The sequence below is a fragment of the Pituophis catenifer genome, unplaced genomic scaffold, assembly GCF_029215685.1.
Source record: "Pituophis catenifer annectens isolate HBS135680 unplaced genomic scaffold, rPitCat1.0.hap2 SCAF_1, whole genome shotgun sequence".
Classification (NCBI taxonomy): Eukaryota; Metazoa; Chordata; class Lepidosauria; order Squamata; family Colubridae; genus Pituophis; species Pituophis catenifer.
This window is the reverse complement of record NW_027256881.1, coordinates 314,783,569-314,809,473: the sequence shown is the minus strand read 5'-3', so window position 1 is coordinate 314,809,473 and position 25,905 is coordinate 314,783,569. Positions and strand designations below refer to the sequence as shown.

At 34.3% G+C, this 25,905-nt stretch overlaps 1 protein-coding gene across 5 annotated transcripts in view; it reads right to left on the bottom strand.

The window, feature by feature from the left end:
• MARK3 (microtubule affinity regulating kinase 3) overlaps positions 1–25,905 on the bottom strand; it is a 71,692-nt gene that overhangs the window by 1,552 nt on the left and 44,235 nt on the right. Inside the window, exons 6-17 of one of the 5 annotated variants that reach the window (XR_011600299.1) lie at positions 25,488–25,558; positions 23,048–23,104; positions 21,824–22,060; positions 21,588–21,707; positions 19,340–19,439; positions 19,022–19,134; positions 16,833–16,986; positions 14,165–14,382; positions 10,141–10,244; positions 7,871–8,128; positions 4,679–4,705; positions 694–1,007 (exon numbers count right to left, since the gene is read on the bottom strand). Coding sequence is in view for 4 of the 5 variants with exons in the window: in XM_070942160.1 (XP_070798261.1) it covers positions 694–738; positions 4,679–4,705; positions 7,871–8,128; positions 10,141–10,244; positions 14,165–14,382; positions 16,833–16,986; positions 19,022–19,134; positions 19,340–19,439; positions 21,588–21,707; positions 21,824–22,060; positions 23,048–23,104; positions 25,488–25,558 (1,504 nt within the window). In the remaining variant the exon portion in view is untranslated. The remainder of the gene's footprint in view (positions 1–693; positions 1,008–4,678; positions 4,706–7,870; positions 8,129–10,140; positions 10,245–14,164; positions 14,383–16,832; positions 16,987–19,021; positions 19,135–19,339; positions 19,440–21,587; positions 21,708–21,823; positions 22,061–23,047; positions 23,105–25,487; positions 25,559–25,905) is intronic. The other 4 variants (XM_070942160.1, XM_070942178.1, XM_070942169.1 and 1 more) reach the window with 4 other exon arrangements.

Here is a 25,905-nt window from a genome sequence, read left to right as displayed (position 1 = left end):
TAAAAAATAAAGTTAATCTAGTACTGTTAAGTTTTGTGCATGGAATCAAACTTACATCAAATGCTTTGGAGATAACACTGTGGCATTCAAGAAAACAACTACATTTCATTTAATTTCCCAGCATGTGGTATTTTCTAACAGGATCCCAGAAGTGGTGATGGTTGGGTTTTTTTAAGGCCAATAAAATCTATGAATTTATGTAAAAAATATTAGCTCATTATTCAACGCCCTTGTAACAGAAATTTCTGTGATTAAGTCCTAGTCACATGAAACTGCTTCTATAGCAGGATGTTTTCCCATCCTAGGATCTGAACTGGCAATTTCAGCATGTAGCTCCTTCTTTATCTGGCAATGAAAGTAGCATCCTTTTGGGACAATCTGAAGCTAAATAAGAGAGTATTCTTTAGCAGCAAACTACCTGCTGGATCTCTTAGAGCTGATTTATTACATTGCAGCTAAGATCATGGATTCTTTCTAAGGATGTGGAAGTAGGTCTAGACCTGCATGAGAAATCAGAATCATGTACTTTGAATGACTCAATCACAGTTTTGCAGATATGAGGCATTTTGGGTTTCAAATACTTAAGTCACTGCCACCAACACCACCAACACCCTTACATATCTTGAAGGAGGGGAGAACGAGACATACTAATCTAAGTTAAAATTTTAAGCAAAAAACATTTTTTTCCCTCACCTTGAGCCCTCATATCTCCCATTCCTCTCATATTCAGTCGGGAGCCTCAATGAAAACAATGCCGAAGCACAAAGAAAGCAGGAAAGAGAAGACAAATCTTACACTAGCACAAATAATGATTGCAGAACACTGCACACTGAAATCTCATTCAATTTAATTGCAATTCACTGAAATAATCAGTACATTCAGGATATAAAGCATGTCTTTGTCTGTTCAAATATATTGAGAAGCCTCAGACATTTGCTGTTTGAGATATTCTAGAGATATTAGAAACAAGCTGGTTGTGAAAGATTTCAATTACTTGCAGGAAGATGCTAGATAGGAAGGAAAAAAATTAAAGCAATAAAAATTAATTTCAGTTTAAGATAAGCTAATAGAAACACCTTATATTTGTGTTTTATTCTTCCCAGGATTTTAGCAGCATTTCTTTGGTAAAGAAAATTTTAAGCCAATTTGATAATTGCTGTTCACAGTATCCATATTTTCAGCTAGAAATTTTATTATTCTGTAATTTCATGTACTTAGCATATTTGTTAACAATAAATCTTTAAAGAAAATAGAAATAATACAAGATAAATACTCTCAGGAAGATATGAAAATAAACTAGATGTGAAAAGAATCTCAACTAACCTATATTTTCTAATTAATGTATGGTTTTAAAAAGACATATACTTAAACTAGTTTTCAAAATAAATTTCTATGACAAAATTGCTGTCAATGGATAGATAAATAGCTAACAGAGTAATAAAAAGAAATCCTTTCTTGGCACTGTAAGTTCAGAGCTATCTATATCATTTTTAGAAGTCTGAGATACTGGACTGAAAGTATGCTGGCAAAGTCTTTATACAGAACTTATCTGAATCCCTAATTGTGGAATTGCCACAGCTTTGTGTGGAATTTTAGTCAGACTGATATAGAAAGTTTTACCTCAAAAGTCAGTATAAAATATAGTAACAATAAAATATATATTTGATTGGCTCAACATATTCAGGTGAAATTCTACATTATATTCTGTACAGGAAACAAGGCTGCAAGGCAGTGTCTAAATATATTTTAAAGAGGCTGGCTGGCTGCTGTATGAAAATAAAGCTGATTGATATGAAAGTCTGAATTATTTCACAAATCTGTGAAAAATAAACTTATTTCTTTTTGCAGTTCAGTGCACTATGTATTTCATCTATAACGATTTATAATTATATAATCTAGAACTCCATAAAAATGTGAAGTCCAATTCTGCAGCTATATACCATTTGAAAGTAGCATTCTATAGAACAATTAAAAGGCTAATTAATGTTTTAATATTAGAAGTACTTTAATAACATAACATAACAATAGGAATATAACTTCTTCCATTAATTTGCACTGTGTCTTAGAAAAGGAAAATATACTGAAAGATAGCAAAAGTGAAATAAGATATATAACTTTGGCTTTAATTTATTGTTTTGGCACTGTGTTATGCAAGAGCACTTGTACCGGTAAATTCTGTTAGTTTGTTAAAATAGTGATACAAGATATATCCTAAACATTATAAATTAAGCAGTAAACTCACATGGTAAGAACAACCTAATAGGAATTTATAATTGAAAAACTGGCATATGGCAGCCACAAAACCAGATGGCTTTTATGCTGTCAATTAAGCTGCAATTGACACCAATGCAAGCAGAAGGTACTAAAATTAAAGTTATAAATAATCAATACATAATCAAAAGTGCTTTTTAGACAGTTTTTTCTCTTGGTGATATCAGTGCCTGAATTGTTTCTACTGCTGTTCTGTTGCTTCTTTTAAAAAAGATGTTTTAATAGATTTTTATATTTTTATTACTTCATTTGGGGGTGGTGGTTGGAAAAGAGTACTAGAAAGTTATAAACAAAGCAAAAATATTCACTGGGTTTAAACTCTATTAACAAAATAAAATGTATTATTTTTAAGTCAAAACAAATATGCCTCTATTTGCTACTACCAAAACAGCTGTATAAAACTACACTAAAAGTCAGACAAGGCTGTTATGATGTAGACACCACTGGGGAAATATATGGAAGACAACACAAATTAAAGCAAAATAAATTTTAATTGTATTTGAAATGGTTCTGCTACTGGGGAGAGGTCTTAAGTAATTTTACAGAAAGAAGTAGCAGTTTTATGTGCAGGAATGTAACATTACATTTGTATATTTTTGTCTCAAAAACTGAAATGAAATGTCTCAAAAAGATCATATACTTTCATTCAAGATTATTCCAAAAACCCAGTGGCCTAATTAACCAAGGTGTTCTCATAGAAAAATAAAAGTAGGCAATGTCTACAGAAAACATGCTGCCACTTAAGTTCGACTTTGAATGGAACTGCAAATATTGGGGAATACTGTTCTTACTGAAGACTTGTGCATTTCATTTCTTGTGTGAAATGAGCAACACCTATACCTCTTGGGATACACATTGACAACAACTTTAATTATCCAACTCTTACAGCGTTATCTGGGCCTGCAAGAACAATGGCTGAATTCAATCTATAGGTGGTCCTCAACTGATGACCACAATTGGGACCAGAAAATTTGCTGTTAAGTGGTGTGGTTAAGTGAGGCATCAATGTGACTGCACCCAATTTTACATTTTTTGCCATAGTCATGAAGTGAATCATTGTGATAGTTAAGTGAGACATCACATGATTGACATGCAACCTTGCCACTGGCTTCCTTGTAGTTTTTGCCTGTTGGAAGGCAGCTAAGGTGGTCAAAAATGGCAATCGCTCGATCCGAGGAGGTTGCCAGTTGCTTGGATTGCTATCACTTGACTGCAGGGATACTGTGACGATTGGAAGTGCAAGGACCTGTTGTAAGTAACTTTTTTCCAGCACTGTTGTAACTTTGAATAGTCACTAAACTACCTACGTTTAGCTGAAAACCTCAAGGGCTAACAATACAGACCACTGCAAGCTGACAAGTATACATGCAAAATAGTCTAACAGTCTTAATATTGTATCTATCAAACACTGGATGTGTATTTGCCAATAGAATGAATTTTCCCTTCTTCCTATTCAGTAGTACTTGGGAGGCTATCTAGCAGCCAGGAGAAGGGAAATAAAGCAAAGGCAACTCCTATTGCATAAGAAAACTCTGCTTATAATGCATATGGACTGGGTGGGTGCAATCCATATGAAAGTGGAGAAGCTCTCAGTGAGAAGAACATGAAGCAAAGCGTATGAAGAGAGGCTGAAGAGAATGAAGGTAGTAACAAAAAAATACAAGTACGGGCTAACTGATGACTAATTTTGCAAATGGCAAAGACTGTGAATTAACCAGCTCTAATTACACATATATGCAGTAAGCTACATTCCACTTTTAAAATAGGAAGCAACAGCTTCTTTATTTCTCCTTTTCTATCAACATATTCATCAATATCAAACAAACAAACAGCAGAAATACCACCTTCCATTTTTACCGACACACACACACACACACACACACACACACACACACACACACACACACTTACTTTCTGAAAATCTTGAAGATATTTAATACTGTCATTATCAATATTAATAGTTTATTTGCAAATCATAAATCGCTTCTGAATGTATTATTAGTGGAAATTTGCAAGGTACTGAAACTAAAATGTGAATAATAAAGCAAGTTCTGAGTTACTTACCTGTTTCTTGTACACTACTCGTTTAAATCAGTATCACCAAACATCACTCTCCAATCACAAGCATGCTAAGTGTATTAGTATAAAGAATAAAATTATTTTTGGAACTATTGAAGTAAGTAAAGCGCACAAGGCATGCTTTGCATCTCATTACTCAGGAGTCCACAGGGATTATCATTAGTTAATATGAAGTTTTTTATTTTATTTTCTTGGGTTCATGAAAAGTATTTAGTTCTCAGCAGAAGGTTTAGTGTTGTTTCATTTTAAAAAAGAAAAATCAAGGCTAGAAAGCCAAATTCGGTGTTAATTGCAAGAGCTGGTTCTTAAAATATGAATAAAATCCTACCTTTTGATAAACCTGAATGACATGTTTCTAAAAGAAATTAAAGCCAAAATAATAATTAACAAATGGGTTATTATGAAATAAACTGAAAATCTATTCATTGTGTGAGACACAGAATAAGTCTAGCTGAATGAAATATGGAAACACTTCAAATTCATTAATTAAATTAAAAATAGTTATTGAAATGGACAACCTTTCAATAAGAGGAATTCAACATTTTCCTTCTCTGTGTGCTCCTAGTACTTATTAACAGTTGATCTGGGACATCTTCTGGGCAGCAGAGAATCCTTTCATGTCACTTCTGCTTTCTACATTTTATCATTAACCAAAAACAGCTAAATTAGGACAGTGTATTACTATATACTATTGTAATAGATCACCGTTGACAGTATGCACATGTTCTGGAAGACAATATAAAAACAAAGGATATCAGCCCTCAGAGGGGGCAGGTGGAAGACGACTTGCTTCACCAACCCACAAATGCGGATTCTCTCTACAATATTATCAGAACAGAAGATCTCACTAGGCATTCAAGAAGAAAAAGGTCATCAAAAACTGGATGGAAAAAACTGACAAGTAGTTTTGCCAGTTTTTTTCTGAATTTCCTCTACATTCCCTGAGCTTGAGACAAATAATCAGGTGATTTAATAGGAGTGATTTAATCATTTCTGCCTGCTTCTCCCTATAAGCGAATATCTACATTTAAAGCAGTATATTTTAAAGCACTGGGGACTTGAAAAAAAAAGAAGAATGTATTTTTCCAATTTATTTCCCCATTAGATGACCTAAATCTACTACTTTTTTCTATTTTTCCAAGGACAGAATCACAAATATTTCAAATAAGATAAAACACCCATATTTTGTTTAATACTTTAAATGCCTAAACAACATTATTGTAGGGTAAAAATACATAAGCAAAGGATGATGGTTTGGGAAATATGTACAGATCATTCCAAGCATAAAAATACTACATTCTGGAGTGAAAGTTAAATATTTGGTCAGTTGTATAAATAACTCTGATCACTTGCAGAAATAATGCACATATTACATCTTTAGTAACTACATATAAAAAATACTACTTTCTGAATGTACATATTTTAGGAATCCGTTCTGAACATGGCAACATATATGTACATTATAAACAAGGTTCTACAAATATGATTAACTAGTCAAAAGGACTTTGCTTAAAAAGTATGCCAATAAATTATAGAACTATTTACGTATGATTCAAGAGTGTATATGTGGATTGAAATACTGAGCAGATAGGTAACTATCATGCACATTTCAGGATGTTTACAGACATTCTTCAAAAAATTCAGATACAATGGAAACGCACGTAAGTATTTGAATATTTTGGACTAGGGATGTACAATATTTGCCTACTCAGGAACAAAACATTTAATTCCCAAATTGTTGAATTTTGCACATTCCAGTTTTGGACTAAAATGACTTTTAAAAAGTAAAACCTCTGGTATTCAGTGAAAGAAATTAACTAGATGGCCCAAAAAATCCTCCACAGAGCTCTTAATTTTTGTTAACAGAACTCGAAACATTCTCCTTTATCCATACTCCATGTCCAAATTCCCTCTACCAAATGAATAGTCATAAGATTTGTATTGGATATCTAATGCATTAGTACAGGCAAAGATTAATATTGCACATCTGGTTTAAACCCTAATCAGGCATCATAAAAATGATCTAAGCAATGGTGGAACAGTAAACCTCTCTTACAGAAAACAGCTGAGGAGCAGTCAGAGATTTTTCAGTGAAAAAAACACAAGAACTTCAGTTAATCAAATTATATGCAGTATCCCAGACATCCAAATTTACATGGAAGTATTAAAGGTAGAACTTGGTATCTTCTGCTTGCAAAACATCTTCTACAACAGGGGTGTCAAACTCAAGTCGTCACGGTGGCATCGTGTGATGTATCGGGACTTTATTCCCCTTTGTTAAACTGGGCGTGGGTGAGGCCAGTGCATGACGCATCTGGCCTGCGGGCTGGGAGTTTGACAGCCCTGTTCTACAACTAAGGAATGTACTTTACCCTTTTGCTTAATTAATTGCAACTGGGATCCCCTGAAACATTGGAGGTGCAACTCCTAGTAATCAATAATTCCAAACAAAGATAAATGTCCACAGAAACAATCCTTTCTCACATTTCTTGTAAAATCTGCAACTGTAACTTTAATTATTTGAAAGCAGACAAAAAGGTGTAAAATATGTTGTTTGGAACATACAAATTTTCATTTTGAGGCTATATAGCATCTATACTGTCCAATCCATCTGCTTCTGTCTCTACAAGGTTAAAGCACTGAAGATTAACATGGTACCTATAGTTAATTCTTTGTGTCCTGTATGTTGTGCATTTTGAGAAAAGTTCCTATAAAGAATGCTTCTCATTCTCTTGTGATATGCTAGAGCTGAATCACAATAAAACCACTAAATAGATAAACAGCAAAGAGGCAACGTTTCAGAAACGTTAGCCGAAAAAAAGTTCTGTTGGTAAGATTTCCTGTTACAACTTGGCACACGTATTTCCCTTACCTGTCTGCTTCCCAATCTCACTAGGGATTCCCTTCAGCCAACACCAATATCACCACTTGGTATGTCTCCCTGCCCTGCCATCCCCCAATCTTCTCAGCACTTTCTCCTCCTACCTCTCTTTAATGAACAGTATTCTCCTTATCTGGAACTATACAGTTCTATCCTGATCAACTGTTGACTGTGCATGAACCAAAGTATCGGAAACGTGCATGTTTCAATCAGTTCCGTCAAAGCTAATCCTGAATCCAACTGATCCAGGCACATGGAACAGTTTCTATACTCCTATTCATTAAAATACGCCGCATTACAGCAGATGTTCTACATCATAGTTCACACTGTTTAAAAGGGTCGTTTTAATTGGCTTCCACAACTACACTTCTCTTTGCAGGATGAAAACCTACTGTGTTATCCATTTTAGGGTAACATTTGTTTGAGAGAAAATGCAGGCAGCTCCTTACAAAGCAATGCTCCTAAACCGGATCTATCATTTCGATACTTTTATAGTCAATATTTAATTGTTAAAAATAGTTACAGAAAAAAAATCATTTGACACATAAAAATGCCACATGTATATAAGTGTAACTATTCAGTACTGAAAATTCCTGTAGTAATTATAACTCAGTTTGTGATTCTTTAAAAAATACATACCTTCTAGTCAGCTTTGAAGTCAATTTACTGAACAAATTAGTGGAGCCCCTACTTCGTGTCTGTGAAAGTGGTGTTGCCTCATGAGATAAACTAGGTGACGCAGGAGGTCCATTATAGGTGGCAGTGCGCCTTTCTCTAAGCTGACCATGGAAAGTACTACGGCTGGCAGTTCCTCTTGGGAATCGGATACGATCGGGTGTTGTTGCACTGCTGATACTGTGAGTTGAAGCAACTGGTGTTCTCTGATCAGGAATGGTACTAGAATAAAGCCAAAGGGATCTTAAACATTTCAACTGTATAACCTCAATCATTTACAAAGCTGTGTTTACAAACAGCATAATATACTACTATAGCATACAAAGATTTGTAGATTATACTGTAGAAAATTATTTTTCTATATTGTTATATACTGTACATTTTACAACACAAACATATTGCAAAATGGTAATAAAAATCTGTATCTAGAGGAAAAAAAGGTTTTATATAGATTAAAAACAGGCTAAAAAGAATACAAAGAAAACTCTTAAATGATTTTCAAAGTATTTTTGAAGAAGAAAAATACATCAGACATTTTAATTGAAAATGTTAATTCTAATATTTTCTAAAAGTTGGCTATAATAGAAGGCTAAAAGGATTTTTGTCAATCCTAAAGGAGTAAGGAATACTTAAAATATTGATCAAGAAAAGATTATTCCACAAGGCAACTGTAAAATGGTGGTGGTGGGGAGTTGTTAGATAATGGATGCCAATTAGTTTGATATTAAAGAAATGTTTAGTATATTCATCTGAAGTTATCCCTGTTATTCTTTACTGGAGGAAAAAACTGTTTTTACATGCAGAAAAAAGTTAATGTTGACAAGGACTTGTGGTGTCACAGTCAAAAATAGGAATATGTATCAGGGCAAGCTGTATAAAGAGCTGGTCACAGCCAGAAAGAATACAACTAACTAGTTATAAACATGCAAGCTATTGAGTTGCAAAAAGCAAGTAAGGAAACAAACAAAAACACACACACACACCCTATACATATATAAGACAGAAGATTGTGGAGAAAACAAGTGTTTATCTTGGACTTTTGAGATGGGAGGGGCCAGAACGAGGGGCAGCACCAATGAGAATTCTCCCTGCTTGAGCATCATCGGTCTCTGGGCAGAGTCCTTTGGGACTTCACCTAAAGGAGGAGAGACAGTTCTGCGGGGAGAGAGAAGCAGAGAAAGTGGGAGTGGGGATCTTGACATGAATAACCAACTTGGGCTTATTTTCTGCACGGAACTCTCTCCTCCAGTGGGTGAAGTCAAATGAAACTCTCCTTGGAGACCGATGACGCTGAAGAATGAAGAATTCCCATTGGTTCTCCTTCTTTCTGGACACTCCCAATTCCGAAGTTCGAAGAAGCCCCATTCCCGGCTCACAGACCAGCTCATCCAGTTTCCGGCACTGCCACACACACAAAGGCCAGCTGATCGTCGCGTGTGCATATGTGCCAGAAACCCGGAAGAGGAACGGGCGGCGCCACATGTACCAGGCGACCTGGCTCCGGGTGCCACTTCGGGCATGCGTGCCATAGGTTCGCCATCACGGTTCTAGACAATATGCTAAGAGAGAAAGGGGGGACTACTTGTCACCTGTTTTTACACTTTAGAATTTATGAGCCAATATAAATATTAAAACGTTTAGTTACATTCTAAACTTAGGTAGAGATAAAAAACAGCATATTGTATTATATATTGATACATAATAGAACGTGAACTCACAGAGAAAACAATTATTCAAATGTTTTGAAAGTTCAGAAGAGACTGAAAATAAATATATGGTGAGGTATAATATGCATGTTAGTCTTCAAAGGCAGACATTTTTGTAAATATTTATATTTTACTATCCTACAGTAATAATTCTTTTTAATATATGTACAGTAATAAGGTATTTTATTTTCAATGACGACAAATCAGGAAACACTAAAGTATATAATCACAAAATTAAATAACTCAGCTATTAATTTAATGCAAAACTGCATTCCAAGCACCAAATATTCTAAAGTTCTCAACAGTATTCTGTTCTTCCCCTGGAATTTCCCAATCTGGCATATTCCAGGAGAAAAATAGAACATTCTGGGAAACACCAGAACATTCTACGTATGCCTAGGATAGAATTTTGTCTCTGTATTATTTGCTTTTTTCATGCTTATCTTCTTCACTAAAAAGCATGCCTTTACCGGTATGCTTTCAATAATCCTGAAATAGTAACCTAAGCCTCCTTTCAGAAACTCTTACCTGCTTTCTTTGCCATTTTGAATTACCGAGTGTCTGTCTGCAGCAGTTCGTTCACTACAAACATAAGTGTTTCGCCGTGTCATAGCTCCAGGTGTAGTGTTGCTCTAGATAAAGAAAAAGCATATTTGTATTGATTACCTAAGGAAGAGATCATTGCAGAATCTTAGTATAAAATGTAACTTAGATTAAAATACAAATATAATGTCTACTTGTAACAGCTGCAAAGAAAGTCTAGTTAAATAGAAAAGAAAGTAAGAACAGAAAGGATTTAGGCAAAAATACTGGACAATACATGATGAAATATGGATGCAAATATACAGAAAGAAAAAATAACCACAAGCCCATTTAAAATATTTTGTTTAGGGACAACAGTACAAAAGCAAAAATTAAACAATTATTTTGCCTCTTACTTTCCAAAGAAACAATGTGTCCAAGTCATGAACAGTTTTCCATCAACGAGCTTGGAATTATCAGATATGACTGTTTAAAAAGAGATATGCAGCAAATAAACAATGCTTATTGGGCTTATTTATCAGGAATCAACATGCACTCATTGTGACTTAAGAGGAAACAATAATAGCTGGAAAGTTTTGATTTTTCCCCCTCTGAGTAATGCAATTAATTAAGAATGTGGGCCAGAAATGTCATAAGCCATTCCATTATGATTCCCTTTAACTGTTTAAATTTCGAGAAATTATGAAGTCACAAATGCAATGGCTTTGCAATGGCTGTTTTCACTAAGAATTTGCTTAAGCTATACACTAATTAATGTATAGATACAATCTACTGTAGGACTTTTAACAGATTACAGAAACTGTAATTTCCATTTAACTGTGGGAAGTTTTTTTTTTTTAATATCATTGTTAAGACAAGGAAAATTAGATGTATAATATAGCAGCACATTGAAAGTATGTATCTATCTATAGTCTTTTTTATGAGCTAGTATAGATATTAGTCCACCCAAGGGAAGTGGGTCAAATGGGGAATTGTCGGAATCCGTATGTGGGCACAAAAGGGTGAAAGTCAGAACTGCCCCCCCAAAAGCCCTTGAACTTTGTCTAGTGTCATCCAGGTGAGAGGCTTTAGCAATAAAACAGCTAACTGAACTCAATTATGGGTCTGCTTGTTTGCACCTGACAGATGGGTAGCTATGGAAATAGAATAAATTAAATTTTAGAACAGATTTTGTTTAAATTAGGAAGAACTTCATGACAGTATAGTATGAACCAATCTATGGACTTCTTCTCCAACTCTGAAGGTTTTTCAAGAAGAATTTGGACTACATGATCCTCTTCCAACTTCATAATTCTATGATTGCCTAGTAGGCTTGGATAAGCTAAGCAATGCAAAACATTGACACAATACTCAGTATCTTGCATTATGTATTTATTTGAACAATGTTGCTGATTCAAATGAAAAATCTCAAGGCAGTTTATAACTGGACAAAGATGGAGATAGATGTTTTTGGAAGAATAAAATCAGGAGTTGTAACAGACAGCTATTCTATACAGAACTGTGATGGAAGCTTATTGATTTAATGGATTTCATTTATTATTATTATTTTTATACAGCTTTCATATAAAAGTTACTAAAACAGATAATGAAAAAAATGCCATGCTGACAACAACAAAACAATCATGATAGCAGCAGAAAACAAATGCATTTTAAAAGTAAAGGTTAAAAAGATGGGTCTTAATTACCATTTTATAATATATGTGAATGTTATAAATAACATTTTGTTTGTGTTTGTTTCATTATTAAGGAAAAATGATAATGCTATTCTGTATTTTTCAGCAGCTTAGATCCAAGCATTTTCAAGAATCACCCCAAGTAAAGTCAAGATGAAATAATCTAAATGCACACTAAATGAGCTTGAACTCTTAGTAAAGGAAGGCAAATATGATTTAATAGCTATAATGGAGACCTGAGGGTATGGCATTCATGATTGGAAGATAGCAATTGAAGAGCATGTGTTAAAAAAGAACAAAAGTGATGGGAGGAGGACTTGCTCTATATGTTAAAAATAGCCAATAGCACTTAGACTTATATACCACTTCATAGTGCTTCACAATGCTTTACAGTCCTCTCTAAGCGGTTTAAAGTCAGCATATTGCCCCCCAAAATTTGGGTCCTCGTTTTACCAACTTCGGAAGGATGGAAGACTGAGTCATTCTTGAGTTAGTCTGTATCGAACTCCGGGCAGTGAGGAAGCCTGCAATACTGCATTCTAACCACTCCGCCACCCACTCTTGCTCAAAAAGCCAAACAATCTAGTGATACCATGGAAAGTATCTGAATTAAAATAAGTGGAAGAATGAATAAAAGCAATATTGTTGATTACTGCTTGTTAATCAGGGAGAGAATTTAGATGTGGAAGATGTATATGTTAAGGATGTTTTGTGTTCTTAATTATTCTAACTGAATAATTAAGAACACAAAACATCCGTATGTATTTTCTCTTCTGTTCTAACTGAATAATTAAGGAAAATAATTAGGATAATTAGAAACTTCTTGGATGAGAAGCGAAACATCTTCAAAGAAAAACCAGAAAGTCCAGTTAGGTCTTGAAAAAGTACCTTTGGGACAACCATGATCTGGATGATTGAGAATCTCCATAGAAAATTATTCTAACATTGATTGGAAAATAAAATCTGTAAGCATGACCTTTCAAGAATTCTTAACTAATTTTGCTGACAACTTTTTCTTTCAGAAGATAGAGGAAACTACAAGAAGATCATCTATCCATAACTGGGTATTAACAGATGGGACATTTTTTTTGTTGACTTATAGGAGAAGCAGGAATGCCAGGGAAAAATGACCATGCTAATTTTGTAGTCCTTGATTTTAAGGGATATTCAAGCTGAATCACACCTGAATCTTGTAATTCGAAACAGTGGATTTTAATGAAAACATTGTTCAACTATGTGCCAAATTAAAAAAAAAACGTGTACAGCTACTCACTGAAAATGGTAAAATAATAAGAATACAAAAAATACAAAGAAAAGGCACAGCTATTAAATTCTTATTTTGACTTGCTTTCTTCAAACAAAATGGTATGCAACTTCCCAGGAATGAAGCTTAAGATGTATGTATGTATGTATGTATGTATGTATGTATGTATGTATGTATGTATGTATGTATTTCTGTTCAATTATATCTGATTCTCAAGGACTGCCTAGATAGCTCCCTTCAGCCTTCTTGGCAGGATTTTTCAGAACTGGTTTGTCACTGCATTCTTAGGTTTTGTACCTAAGACAGGGCTAGAACTAATCGTGTCTCTAGCCTGAGACCTTAACCACTACACCAAACTAGTTCTCAGTATTACTATAAATGAGTTTAAATTTATGGGACTAAATATATTGTAACTCAGACTGGAAATTTGCTGATGGCCAGACTGATTATGTTTGAGAAAGCCAGAACTGGGAAAGAGAGAAGGTGCACTTGATTTTGTGAGGACATGACTAGGATGTCTTCACTGTCATAGATCAGATCTCCAGATGATACTAAGCTGAGCATTTTTCCCCATTTCTATTTCATTCACCTCTTTCACCTGTTAAATCTGAAAGCTTACCTGACTCTAAAGCAACACATTTAATTACCAGAAGCATTTTCACTTTCCACAATCAAAGTTTCAACATACAAGGTAGTAATTCTCCAACTTTTGGAAAACTATATCATGTATCTGAAATGGGTCAATGTCCATTTCCCTTACAGAATTCCACATTAATAGCCAGTCCAAAAATAATTAAAAACATTGTGTCAGTACCATAACAATGACTTAGTTCACCCTAAGCTCAAAGTTGACTCAGGAGGAAAAATACCTAATCAATAGATTCTCACAATCATACCCACACTAAGAATCTATGGTGAGATAGTTCAGAATTAAATACAGCACAGAATAGACCTGAGATACCATGTTTCTTACTGATAAAAAAAATGTGTTTTGCCCCAAATTTACCCCTAATAAATAAGGTTGATTGAAGAGTAAGATAGTCTTATAATTTAAAGAAAATCCACAACTTACATTGGGTGTAACAGAACTTCTTTTACGCTCAGGTATATCAGCTTTATTTGGATTGCTTGCATTCCCAAGCATAGGGCTAGCAGGAGCAATTCCTTTTCCTCCAGCTGCACTGCTGCTGGACTTCCTTGATGGAATCCCTTCTTCTTTGAGGTCATTGTCAGTAGTACTCGTCTGGCTCCTTTTAGGATATGCTACTACTGGAGGAATAGATGGACCGGCTGAAAAAAACAACATAGAATTGTTGTATTTTATGATTGCAAAATATCCGTGAAAATGTAATACCTAAGAAATAAGCACCTATATTCTAAGAAATATTCAGTGAAGACATTACCAACAATACATCTACTTTTCTTAACTTGCCCACTCTCTAGGGCAATTCTTTTGTTTTTTACTACTAGTGCAGCATTTCTTTCTGAAACCCAAGTGAAAAAAATTAGAGACATGTTCTAATTCTTGTAAGATTGAAGATAGTTTCAATTAAGAACAAGCTTGAATGTGGGTGAGGGTGTGTGTGTTACCTCCTGCTTTGGAAGGGGTATTATTATGTCCTTCCCCATTTTAAGATGCTATCATTTGACTCCTCTGTTTTAGACAACTATCAGCCATTCTCCAACTTTTCCTGTTTAGTAAGGTTGTTGCACTACAGCTTCACAGATTCCTGCATAAAATGTACTTGCTGGGCCCTTTCCATCCAAGATTCAGGCCTAGATGCTTAACAGAAACGTCACTGTCACTCTTGTTGGTGACCTCTAGTGATGCCAGCATTGGAGTAGTGCTCCTAGCAATCACTTGATGGACGAAGGTGTGTGTGTGTGTGTGTGTGTGTGTGTGTGTGTTAATTTTCAAACACTCTTAGACACCTGATTGCATTAGCTCTTTTGGAAGAAAAGAAGTAAGCTATGTTTATTTTTTTGCAGCTGTTAGCAAGAGCTTCAGAAAGAATTTAATAATTTATGTATTTGTGAAATTTGTACCATTCCTTTTATTCAAAAGCTTAAAGTAGTATATAGAGTTTTCCCCTTTTTCCACAACAACAGTCCTTTGTAGTAGGCTGGGAAAATGACTGTCCTACAGCACTTCTGTGACTAAGAGTAGATTAGAGCCTGGGACTTTCAATGCGAGTACAACATCCTAACTATTACATCACACAAAAAATAATGCAACCTTTTTTCCACTTTGTATCCAGGATGACTATTACAGATTTTTCTTTCTGCTGCAAATTAACTTGTCACAGAATCTGCAGCTATTTTCTTTTAAAACAATGAGGATTTATTTATTTATTTGTCAAATTTAGGTGCCACTCATCTCATTCTCAGATGGAGCAAAGCTAAAATGTTATACAATTAAACATAATTTTGCTTTTATGCAGTCAGTAATGGTGGTTATTATAACTTAATCTGCACACAGACACACACACACATATCATCCCCATGTTCAAAGACACACAATTTTTGCAACAAAAGAACATATGCTTTCCCATCGAATCTAAATATATCTACTCTTTTCTTAGTTTAAAAACTTCAACATACCCTTGTCTTAAAAAATGAAGTAACTGCTTTTATTACATCATACAGAGCAAATTTGATTGAATTGCTGCTCTATATAAAAAGGTAAAAAAAGGTAAAGGAATTTCGGTGGATTTTACTCTGCTAGTTGTTGCTAATTATAGGGCTCATTTCCGTTTCAAGGCCCTTGAGTCAGCACTGTCCAAAGACATTTCCGCAGTCATGTGGCTAGCATGACATCACGGAGTGAACTGGTACCTATTTATCTACTTTCATTTATATGCTTGCAAACTGTAGGTTGGCAGGAGCTGGGGCAAGGATGGGAGTTCACCCTGGTGTGTGGCACTCGGGTATTGAAACTTGGTTGCCAGCTTTCCAGCAGACAATGGAGCATCTTAACCAATGAGCCACTGCACCACCCCATATATAATTAGAAACTTTGTGAAATAAATGACAGTAAATAAAGTAAATAAATTTACTTTATTTCACAAAGTAAATCTGTCATTTACTTACTTACTTACTCTCTGCAAGTAAGAGTAAATATGAAGTTCTTCATGAAAACAAAAACACAAATGTGCATGCATACACATATACCATCAGACAACAGAACTAGAAGGAAACATGTTTTGTGGGAAGAAATCTTGAAAAAAATGTGCTCATTAAACGTATCCATTAGGTAAGAATGCTATTCGATATTTTTTTTCTTATTGATAAGCTTTAAGTAAAATTATATAGTATAAAAAAAACTGTTTTAAAATTGTGCTGTGGATAATGGAAATAGCAAGAGATAAGCTAATAGACCATATCTAATAAACTCCTATAATGGAAAGGTATTTGGGTGTAAATATATAGCAATGTGTCCCAATATGTATTTCATAATGAATAGAAATTCATCAAACATCCCTTTATTAGTTTTTAGAATTTATTTGGCATCAACATTTATAATCCATTGTCTTGAATAATAGTTAAATCTGCAGCCAAAGAAGCTGTAGTACATAATTGGCCTCCACCATTAAATTCAAAACTTTCTGATTAGCCATATGCTAAATTCTTCATTGTTGGCACAGTCTTTTCTTTTTCTCTGGAGGCAGAGACTCAACCTCTACATCTATGTGTTGGTTTTCTAGAGCAGAAGAGTTCTGAGACAATGAAAAGTCACTCACCATGGTCGCTGTACCTTCGCTGCTTCTGGCTAGAAGATATATTTCTTTGAACTTTGTGATGTGGAGACTGTCCAGTGCTATTGTTGAGATCGCTACTTGGCCTGACTTTAGCAAGAGAAAGGTTGCTGCTAGAGCTTGAGTCACTAGCATCCAACTAAATATAAATAGAGAGGACAAAGTTAGGTCATTAGCAATGTGGATCAGCATTCAATAAGAATATAAAGAAAACTAAATCTAGTTTTTTGTGGCTGTCTTTACACATCATGCTGAATTATAATACAGGGAGGAAGGGGGTTTGGATTAGTGTGATGTATGAAGCTAGTCATTATAGCTTATTCCACCAAACATAGTTAAAATAATTCAAGATGGGGTAGAAAATGTTCGTATTGTAAGAATTTTCTCAACCTTAATACTCCTGAAAAAAACAATCAGATTAAAATTACTATTTGTGATTCTATTCCTAGCTACTGGTTGGGTGTGGTTGGGAAGATCAAAAATGGGGATATGAGTGTTTTGCCTGCCAGAGTTTCCTGCTCTACTTCCTATCTTAAATCTGGAAAAAAAAAGCTGCAAACAGGCCATTTTGGATTCTGATTACACAACTGCAGTGTGGTGGGAGGCTGCAAGCAGTCTTTAGACATTCTACCATAATTCATTCAGCTGAAATTAATTCAAACTGACAAAGCCCAGAATTATCAGTTTCCAAAGCTATCCAGCATTTTAAGATCAGAATCATGGGATTCCCTGTGACATTCTAGAGAAATGAAAGTTGGACTTTGAAGAAGCAGGATGGGAAGAATATTGATAATGTTGGAGAAAACTCCTGAGAATCAAAGACTCATTGAATAAATCAACCCAGTGTTCTCACTTTAGGCACAAATGACCAGGCTCAAATTATCCTACTTTGGATACATAATACAAATTGTGAATATCTGTAGATTGGGTGTAGGATAAAGGTAAAGGTTCATTCTACGAGCTTGTGGGTTGGTTTCCGAAGGTTTTGTTACCAGGCTAATATCTTCAGTGGAGTTTAGGGGTTACCTAGCCTGGTTAATGAAACCTTCAGAAACCAACCCACAAGCTCAGAGAACAAACCTTCACCTGCATTATACAAATCTCTGAAGAAGACTCTAATATTAAAAAAGATAAAAGGGAAAAAAAAACCCAGGATGACTACCAGCAAGCTAGATGGATTCAGTTCCATAGTGATCAGTGTATCACTGAAAGACATGAAAAACTAGGGTAGACAGTTCGTCAAGGAGAAAATCTATTTATGTAGTTGCTAAAAGTCTACAGTGATTTGATGGTGCATAATCAATAATTTGATTCAACATTTTTAGCTGCTATGGTTATTTTCTTTTTCCCTAATTCCAATTAGAAACAAGGGAGGGGGAAGACAGATTTCATTTAAAAATGTTGGCCGCTATAAGAGAAATATAAAATTCTCTAGTGCTTCCGCTATCATTGCATGTTTGGTATCAGTTGGCAACTGCCAATGAATATTCAGAGCTTATAATACTTCAATAGCACTAAAATGAAGATGGCCACCTTTTATTTGCATCTGCATCTCCCCTGATCACAGACTCAATGTAAAGAGTAAATATTTATTTATCAGTAAATAATTCTGGTAATTTCTTTCTAGAACTATTATCTTTACTTTATTAATACTGAAAATGCTTTGTGTGTATGTGTGTGTGTGTGATTTCCTTTCTCTTCCATTTTATAAAAAGAAAACAAATACGTGTAAAATAACAGAAGCATAGAGAGAAAATGTAAAATCTTGCTTAAATGGAAGCACCACTGTTCCAGAAGGGATTATTTCCTGCCTTATGCCTCAACCATAACACCAAACTGTCTCTCCTAAATTTACTACTTCAAGTGTATTAAGATGCTTGTTATGTAAGCATCTGGAAACTATTATTTGTTTTTATATTCAAGGGTATATAAGCCAATTAAGATATCTTACATCCTAGTTTTTTACGATGAGAACAAGCTGTTTCAAGTTTTAAATTCATGCATCTATTTAAAAAGAACTGCTGCACAACTGATATGGGAATCAACTTGTGCTGCTAAATACTGAACACACGCATAGACCACACACATGATACTAATTTTAATGAAATATTAATAAAATAATATGCTTTGTGATTATATTCAGCTTATAATGTTAGTTTGCAAAATTTACTTACCTCTGATGATTTCCTCCCCAGTAGTAGGTATGTAGCAGTGATTTCATCATATTTCATTTTACTGAGAGATTCCTGAATTTCTTCTTGAGAATATCCCATTCCAACCATAATATCTAAAAAAGGAATTTTCAAGCTTGATTGGCATATTAAATTAATTATAGATGTATAATAAAACATTTAACTCAATTTACAGACATATTATGGCAAATATCTTTGTCCTGTATAAATCTGCCCATTAAACAAAGCAGTACCCGTATTACAATGTACTCTATTTATTTTATTAATTATTGATGCTTCCTATCTCAATTCATTAGTTACCTATTCTCTTCTGGTCTGCGATGTCTAATTCTGGTTCCACAAAAGGTTTAAGTTCATCATCCTCGTGTCCTGCATTGATCCATCTGTCCTTCATTATTTGCTGCAAATAAAAAGTTTTTATATTTTTTATATTATTCCAACAGCAACAAACATCTCTAGTAAAGCTCACATCTTAATACTTTAGATAACTGAAGGCAAGTAAGCTTGCCTTATTTGAGAAATAAGTACTGGCACTTGCCTTTCCTTCCAATACTAACACTGCCCTCGTCCTTTATACAGCAAAATGAATAGTATATCTTTTTAACATGTGGCAAAATTATTTTTGCCAAATCTTACTTTCTCATTCTGCATACAACGCACCAGATGTAAATTTTAAATTCTAGCAATGGAAAGCTAGAATATCTAAAGTAAGTCCATATTAAGAACTAGTTCAGGCTATATTGAAATTATCATGATTCTGTGACCTAGCCTTTCTATTACAATCCATAACATCCCCCCCCCCCCATGAATTTAATTACTGAATCACCTTCTATCGGACACTTACTGAAGAAGGAAGGATAGTATAGGATGTTTCTGGTATATAGGCTTACATTGATCCAAAGAAAGAAAGAAGTGGTCCCCTCAAAGGAAATAGGGGAAAGTATGGTTATCTAAGCAATCTTTGACTTCTTCCTAGGAATAAGATGGGATAGATGCTTGCTGCTAAAACAGACAAGTCTTAGTGATTATAATGTCTGTGTTCACAGTACAAAAGAAAGTAGGAGAGGCATACTAATAAGAACCCTCTATCATTATATAGTAGAGAGTTAAAAGATTGGCTTCAATCAAAGAGACTCACTATAATTTCAGGTATGCTATAGTCCTTTCCTTAAATATTTTCTATCTGTAACTTTTTCTCTTTTTTGCTATTTGCATAATGGCGAATTTGTACAAAAGAATAGGGACATTTCTCTCACAAGGAGTCTCAAAAAGTCTGCTGATTCACTATATAATGTCATGTATGCCTTTTTCCCATTGCTCTAAAACACTAAAGGCTGTATCCAAGGGTATTTTACCAGACATTTTACCAGACATTGTTTTCACCAACAGCTTACCAATACGATTGGTATTGTGGAGGAAATTAGCTTATTACATTTTTCTCCTCAATTCTTAGATAGTATGGTATAGTGGTGTGGTAGAGCCAGGTTGTTCCAGCTCACAAGAGGTGATTGTTAAATTTTCTGGAATTTTGTTAGTTGACCGAGAGCAGAGCTAAGCTACTATGCCAAGCATGCAGATCAGCTGTTCAGTGTAGCAATGGCAGCAATGGATCTAGCAGAGCCAGTTGTTAAACAATTACCAGTATACCACATAATTGGTACTTAAGATTCCTTCACATAATATAACTAACATGAAGAATAGTATTTCGGTTGCAGAAATTTGGACAACCAGATGGGTTCACTAATGGAGTAGATACTTTCTGAATTTCTACAATCCAGGTTCATTAGACTAAAGAAACGGCTAACAAAACAGATTCATCAAGTTGGTTATATATTATTTCTAACATATCAGAACTAGTTGTTGAGAAACCAAAGGAAAAATTGGTTAAAACAAACATCAAAGTGATTTGTGTCCTGCGTGTGGGCTTCTCAGAGACAGACTGCTGGCTACCATTGAAACAAATACTTTAAATAGATCTCTGCTTTGATTCTAAAAGCATGTTCACAAATCACTTTGATTTTTGTTTTAAACAAGCGCTTTCTAAGGGAGAAAGGACAACATCGGCATATAAATTATTGTTATAAGTCATTCAGTTATATTCAGACTAACAAAGAACATTTCAGGTGGAACACAACCTCTTTAAAATTCACAAACCCCTTTAAATTTCCTCTTTAAAATTCACAAACCTCTTTAAAAAACACCAAGACAGAGTTTACTACTGTTAATACAATGATTTCAGTCAACTGCATGGTGCCCCGATTTTCGGGGCATCATGCAATATGCAATAAGGCAGCAACAAGATTTGAGTTTCTCATGTAATGGAGAGGGCATGGGAGGTAGATTAATTATATCTGGTATAAAATATGCTGCATGCATTTTAATATACCTAATATGTTTTCTCTTTCTGCAATTGAAAAACAACTTGGGAGATCCAGCAGATGAAAAGTTAGCAAGGAATATAATCTATGCAAAAATGAATGTAAAAATTAGTAAGTCTACTAAATGTGCTACAGTGAAATAAGAGTAAGTTTATTGAGTATGCTATTACCTCAAGAGTGCCTCTTTTAGTTGGATTTAGCACCAGGAAACGTTTTAGCAGGTTTTCACAATCTGTTGACATGTAGAAAGGAATCCTGTATTTTCCTCTTAACACTCTCTCTCTGAGTTCCTTAAATCAATAGTGATAGAAAATTACAAAAAGCAGTCAGTAGGCTGATACAGATGAGAAATGACATAAGAAGTGTCTCCCCTCCCTCATTTTTTAAATATAAATTAGATACGTACCTTTAGGTTCTGCCCATCAAAAGGCAGAGATCCACTCACAAGAGTATATAGAATGACACCTAAGCTCCAAACGTCTACTTCAGGTCCATCATATTTCTTGCCTTGGAAGAGTTCTGGAGCAGCATAGGGAGGGCTGCCACAAAATGTGTCCAGTTTATTACCAACTGTAAACTCGTTACTAAAACCAAAATCGGCTATTTTAATGTTCATGTCTGCATCAAGTAATAGATTTTCAGCCTAGAGGGGAAAAATAATGCGATAAGATTTGTGCAGGAGGGGCGGGGGGAGGTGTTCTTGCCACAAAAAATAAACAGCTTCCTCTATTTGCTGGTTTTCAAGATGTAGTTTATGTAATTGGTGTAACGGTTAAACGTTTAATAGATAAACAGCTGAACATTATCTGGAAACTGAAAACAAATAAGGAACGTAAAATATACCCAATTATATTTATTGCTTCATATTGATCGATCATCTTTATGAAAAGATAGCAAAAAGAGCTGATTTTTTCAAAACCTGAAGTTTCATAATGACTTTTTCGAATTAATATTGTTTAGAATTGAGGAAAAAAGGAAAGTTAAGGGTTAAAACTATTATTCTTTATACCATATGCTTTTGGCAGTGAGAAATTAAAATGAAACAGTTAAACAGAGTTTTAAATGTGGACATTGAAGAAGGAAAGGAAAGCCAGGAAACAGGTTTAAAATCTTGGAACAGCACATGAAGAACTGAAGAAATAAGGGAAATTAAACAAAGATGCTGAAAGTCCAAACAAAGATGGAATTATGAGGATATTAAAATATGCGCAATGTGGAATGTTGCTGCTGTTATGGTCTGGAAATAGATCATATCACATTGAGTATGAACAACTTTTCCTAGAGACAAGGAGTGATGGAATAAGAAACATAGACAGTGTGAGGCTATGTAAAGCTTAAAGTGAGAAATTAGATGTGTTGCTTCTACTTTTGCATTTACAATCATCTTGTACTTGTACAACAGAGCCTTATTTAGTATTAAAAACCATACTTATTTCTATGTTCAAAACATGTTCAAAATGCCAGCCAAATATTTGCCTTAATAACATGCCAATAACATGCCAATAGTTCATTTTTGCACAGAATGTAATCCATTATTTTTTCAGACTAAACCAAAGTTAAATGCAAGAGTAAAAAAATATGAGCTAAAATGCAAATTATTGTCACATAAAATTCTTTATAGTTCTCTTACCTTGAGATCTCTGTGAACAATATGCTTTTGGTGGCAATATTGCACTGCAGATACTATCTGGATAGAAAACAAGTTCAATGATAAAAATATTGTTTATAGAATCAGATTTTGCAGTCATATATTCTAGCAACTGTGCTTAAAATTAAGAAAAGTTATAAAGGCAATACAAGACATATTATGAATGCTAAAGGGTGCTGGTTCAAATATATTGTCAAAATTAGTAAGAATTATTCAAATAGTAGTATTTACTACAAGACTGAAGGCAAGCCTATTATTTACATTGCCTAATGTTAATCCTTCATTAGCAACCCAATGGAATTTTTTAAAAAATGTTCTAAGTAATTCCCATGGGTCCCAATGTGCCCAAAGGTATTCTTGAAATAAAATGATGAAGGTTCATCCTTTGCTCTGTAGCATGTTAGTCCCCATATTCAAAAATAAAAATCTATTTTTAAAAATGAAGTGAAACTAGGAATCTGGGTGCTAAGAAAGTTATTTTGCAGATTGTAATGGTGATAACATAGTTATACAAAAGTAATTCATTGTAGAGTTCAAAAAAACTGTTTCAATAATATAAACAAGGATTTATAACAAAAAACCCAAGACAACCAGTTTTAAGGAGGAAAGCAAATTTGCATGATTGCACAAGAAGCCTACATGACAAAATGCTCAGTGAAAATTTGAAAATTAAAACAGCACATATAAAAGACACATATAGGTGGAGGAAAGAGCAATGTACCACCAAGGAAGAGTGCACAGAGACAGTCCATAAAGTTGATATTACACTGAGCACGGATTGGCAAATAATAAGAACAATTAAAAAGAACTCATTCAGAAATATTCAAAACCAAGAAAAAAATAGCATATCATCTGCTTAATTAAGACTATAAAGTACTAGCAGACAAAAAAAAGTGAAGGAAAACATAAATTACTCAATTTTAGCTTCTGCTCAATCTTCCTCAGTAAGATGGGATGTGTTCCTCTTGGCAATTACAAAGAGCAGAATGAAGGGGCAAGTCAAAAGCATGGAACTGAAGAAGTGTAATATGAATAACTTGAACTCTGTAGAGCCAGATGCAAAGTAAGGGAATTTATTGATAATCCAGTTGAAACTCTATGAATTCTGCTGGAGAAATCCTGATCAGGTAGTGAAGTATCAGATGAATGTAGAGAACAAACGTTGCTCAAAAAAGAAATAGGAAGGTCTATAGAATCTCTTCCAGCTGGGTTTTAGGCTAGAATGTGGGAGTGAAGTTGGTCACATTTGTGGATAACCCTCTGAAGGGAGTGGTGCAGAGATAGTGCTCATCAAACAGGAGACAGAAATCATGTGGAATGCCACAAAGGAACTGTTTTGGGTTCCCTATTCTTTTAATATTTTTATTAATTATCTGACTGAGCAAATGAACAAAATGCTTATCAAATCTGCAGATGACACATTGGATGGAATATTAATATCCCATTCACAAACTATTTTCACAACTTACAAAAATGAGCTAAAATTTAACAGATTGAAATATAATAGAGACAAAAGTAAAATTCTTCACTTAGGAAAACAAATCAGTGCACAAGTATAAGATGAGGAACATCTGGTATGGTAATAGCACTTGTGAAAAAAGTCTTCAAAAACAAGTTGGTTGCAAACTGAGAATGAGCCAACAATAAGATTATTGCATAAACATAAAATGAAATTTAAAGCCGCAATAAAAACATATTGAAATCACAATACTTCCTTCTAGGCTAATCACACCGCCTCTCAAAGCTTGTGCCCAGTTGTGGGCATCATACTTCAAAAAGGAATTAGACAAACTGGAACAGGTTCTGAGAACAGCAAAATGAATTATCAGGGAGCTAGAAATTGAGTCCTATGAAGAAATATTGAAAGAATGGAGATATTTAGCCTGAAAACAAGAGGGAATTATGACAGCATTCTTTAAATATCTGAAATATCTGGAAAAAAGTGTCAAACAGAAGATACCAAGACCTGTTCTCATCCCACAGGGCATAAACATCAATTTAAGATAAAGAATGCACACTCTTAATTCAATATTAGGAAACATTCTACAATGTTTTTGCTTCCCTTTACCTGACATACTAACGCAGAAAAGAGACAGACATAAATTGTCAATGCCTTTAGGTTCCTTCATAGGACTGAGATTAGATTTAATTGCCTAAACAGTCTCTTCCTGCTCTGATTGGATTCTTCTATTATTCTTCATTAACTTCTTGTAGAAACAACAAATTATGTAGGAGTTACCTTCCCTTAATGCTGTATCATATAACTAAAGCATCAAAATTGGTGGGCTGCAGTGACATTGCTGAAGTCAATTTTATCAGTATTTTCCACCATGAACAAATGCATCTATCTATATGCTAAGGATGAGATCAATCACTAACAGGAAAACATCTTGAAATATTTTACATCAAAGTATTTTCATACCTGTCTAAATTTTGCTCTTGCTTCTTTTTCCTTCATTCTTCCATGTGCAACTAGATAATCAAATACCTCCCCTGTAATTAAGGCATACAAAAGGAAAACAGACCACTTAATGATAAAATAAGTTATTCTTCACTGTGACAATAAATTTATAATTAGAAACAAACAGAACATTAATGTGTAATCTTCTAGATTTCATGTTATCTTTTATTAAACATCTTCAGAATTGTTATAAACTGCTTTACCTTTTATTATTTTGGTTTTATTTTTTAATGCTTTACATTTTATCATTTTACATTAAGATTAATTTTCAACTACTGTGAACATTTTGAAACTCTGTGGAGGATAATTGGAGTATAATTGTATTAGGTAAACCAAATATTTACAAGAAATGACAGCAGGAACAGAGCAGAAAGATTCT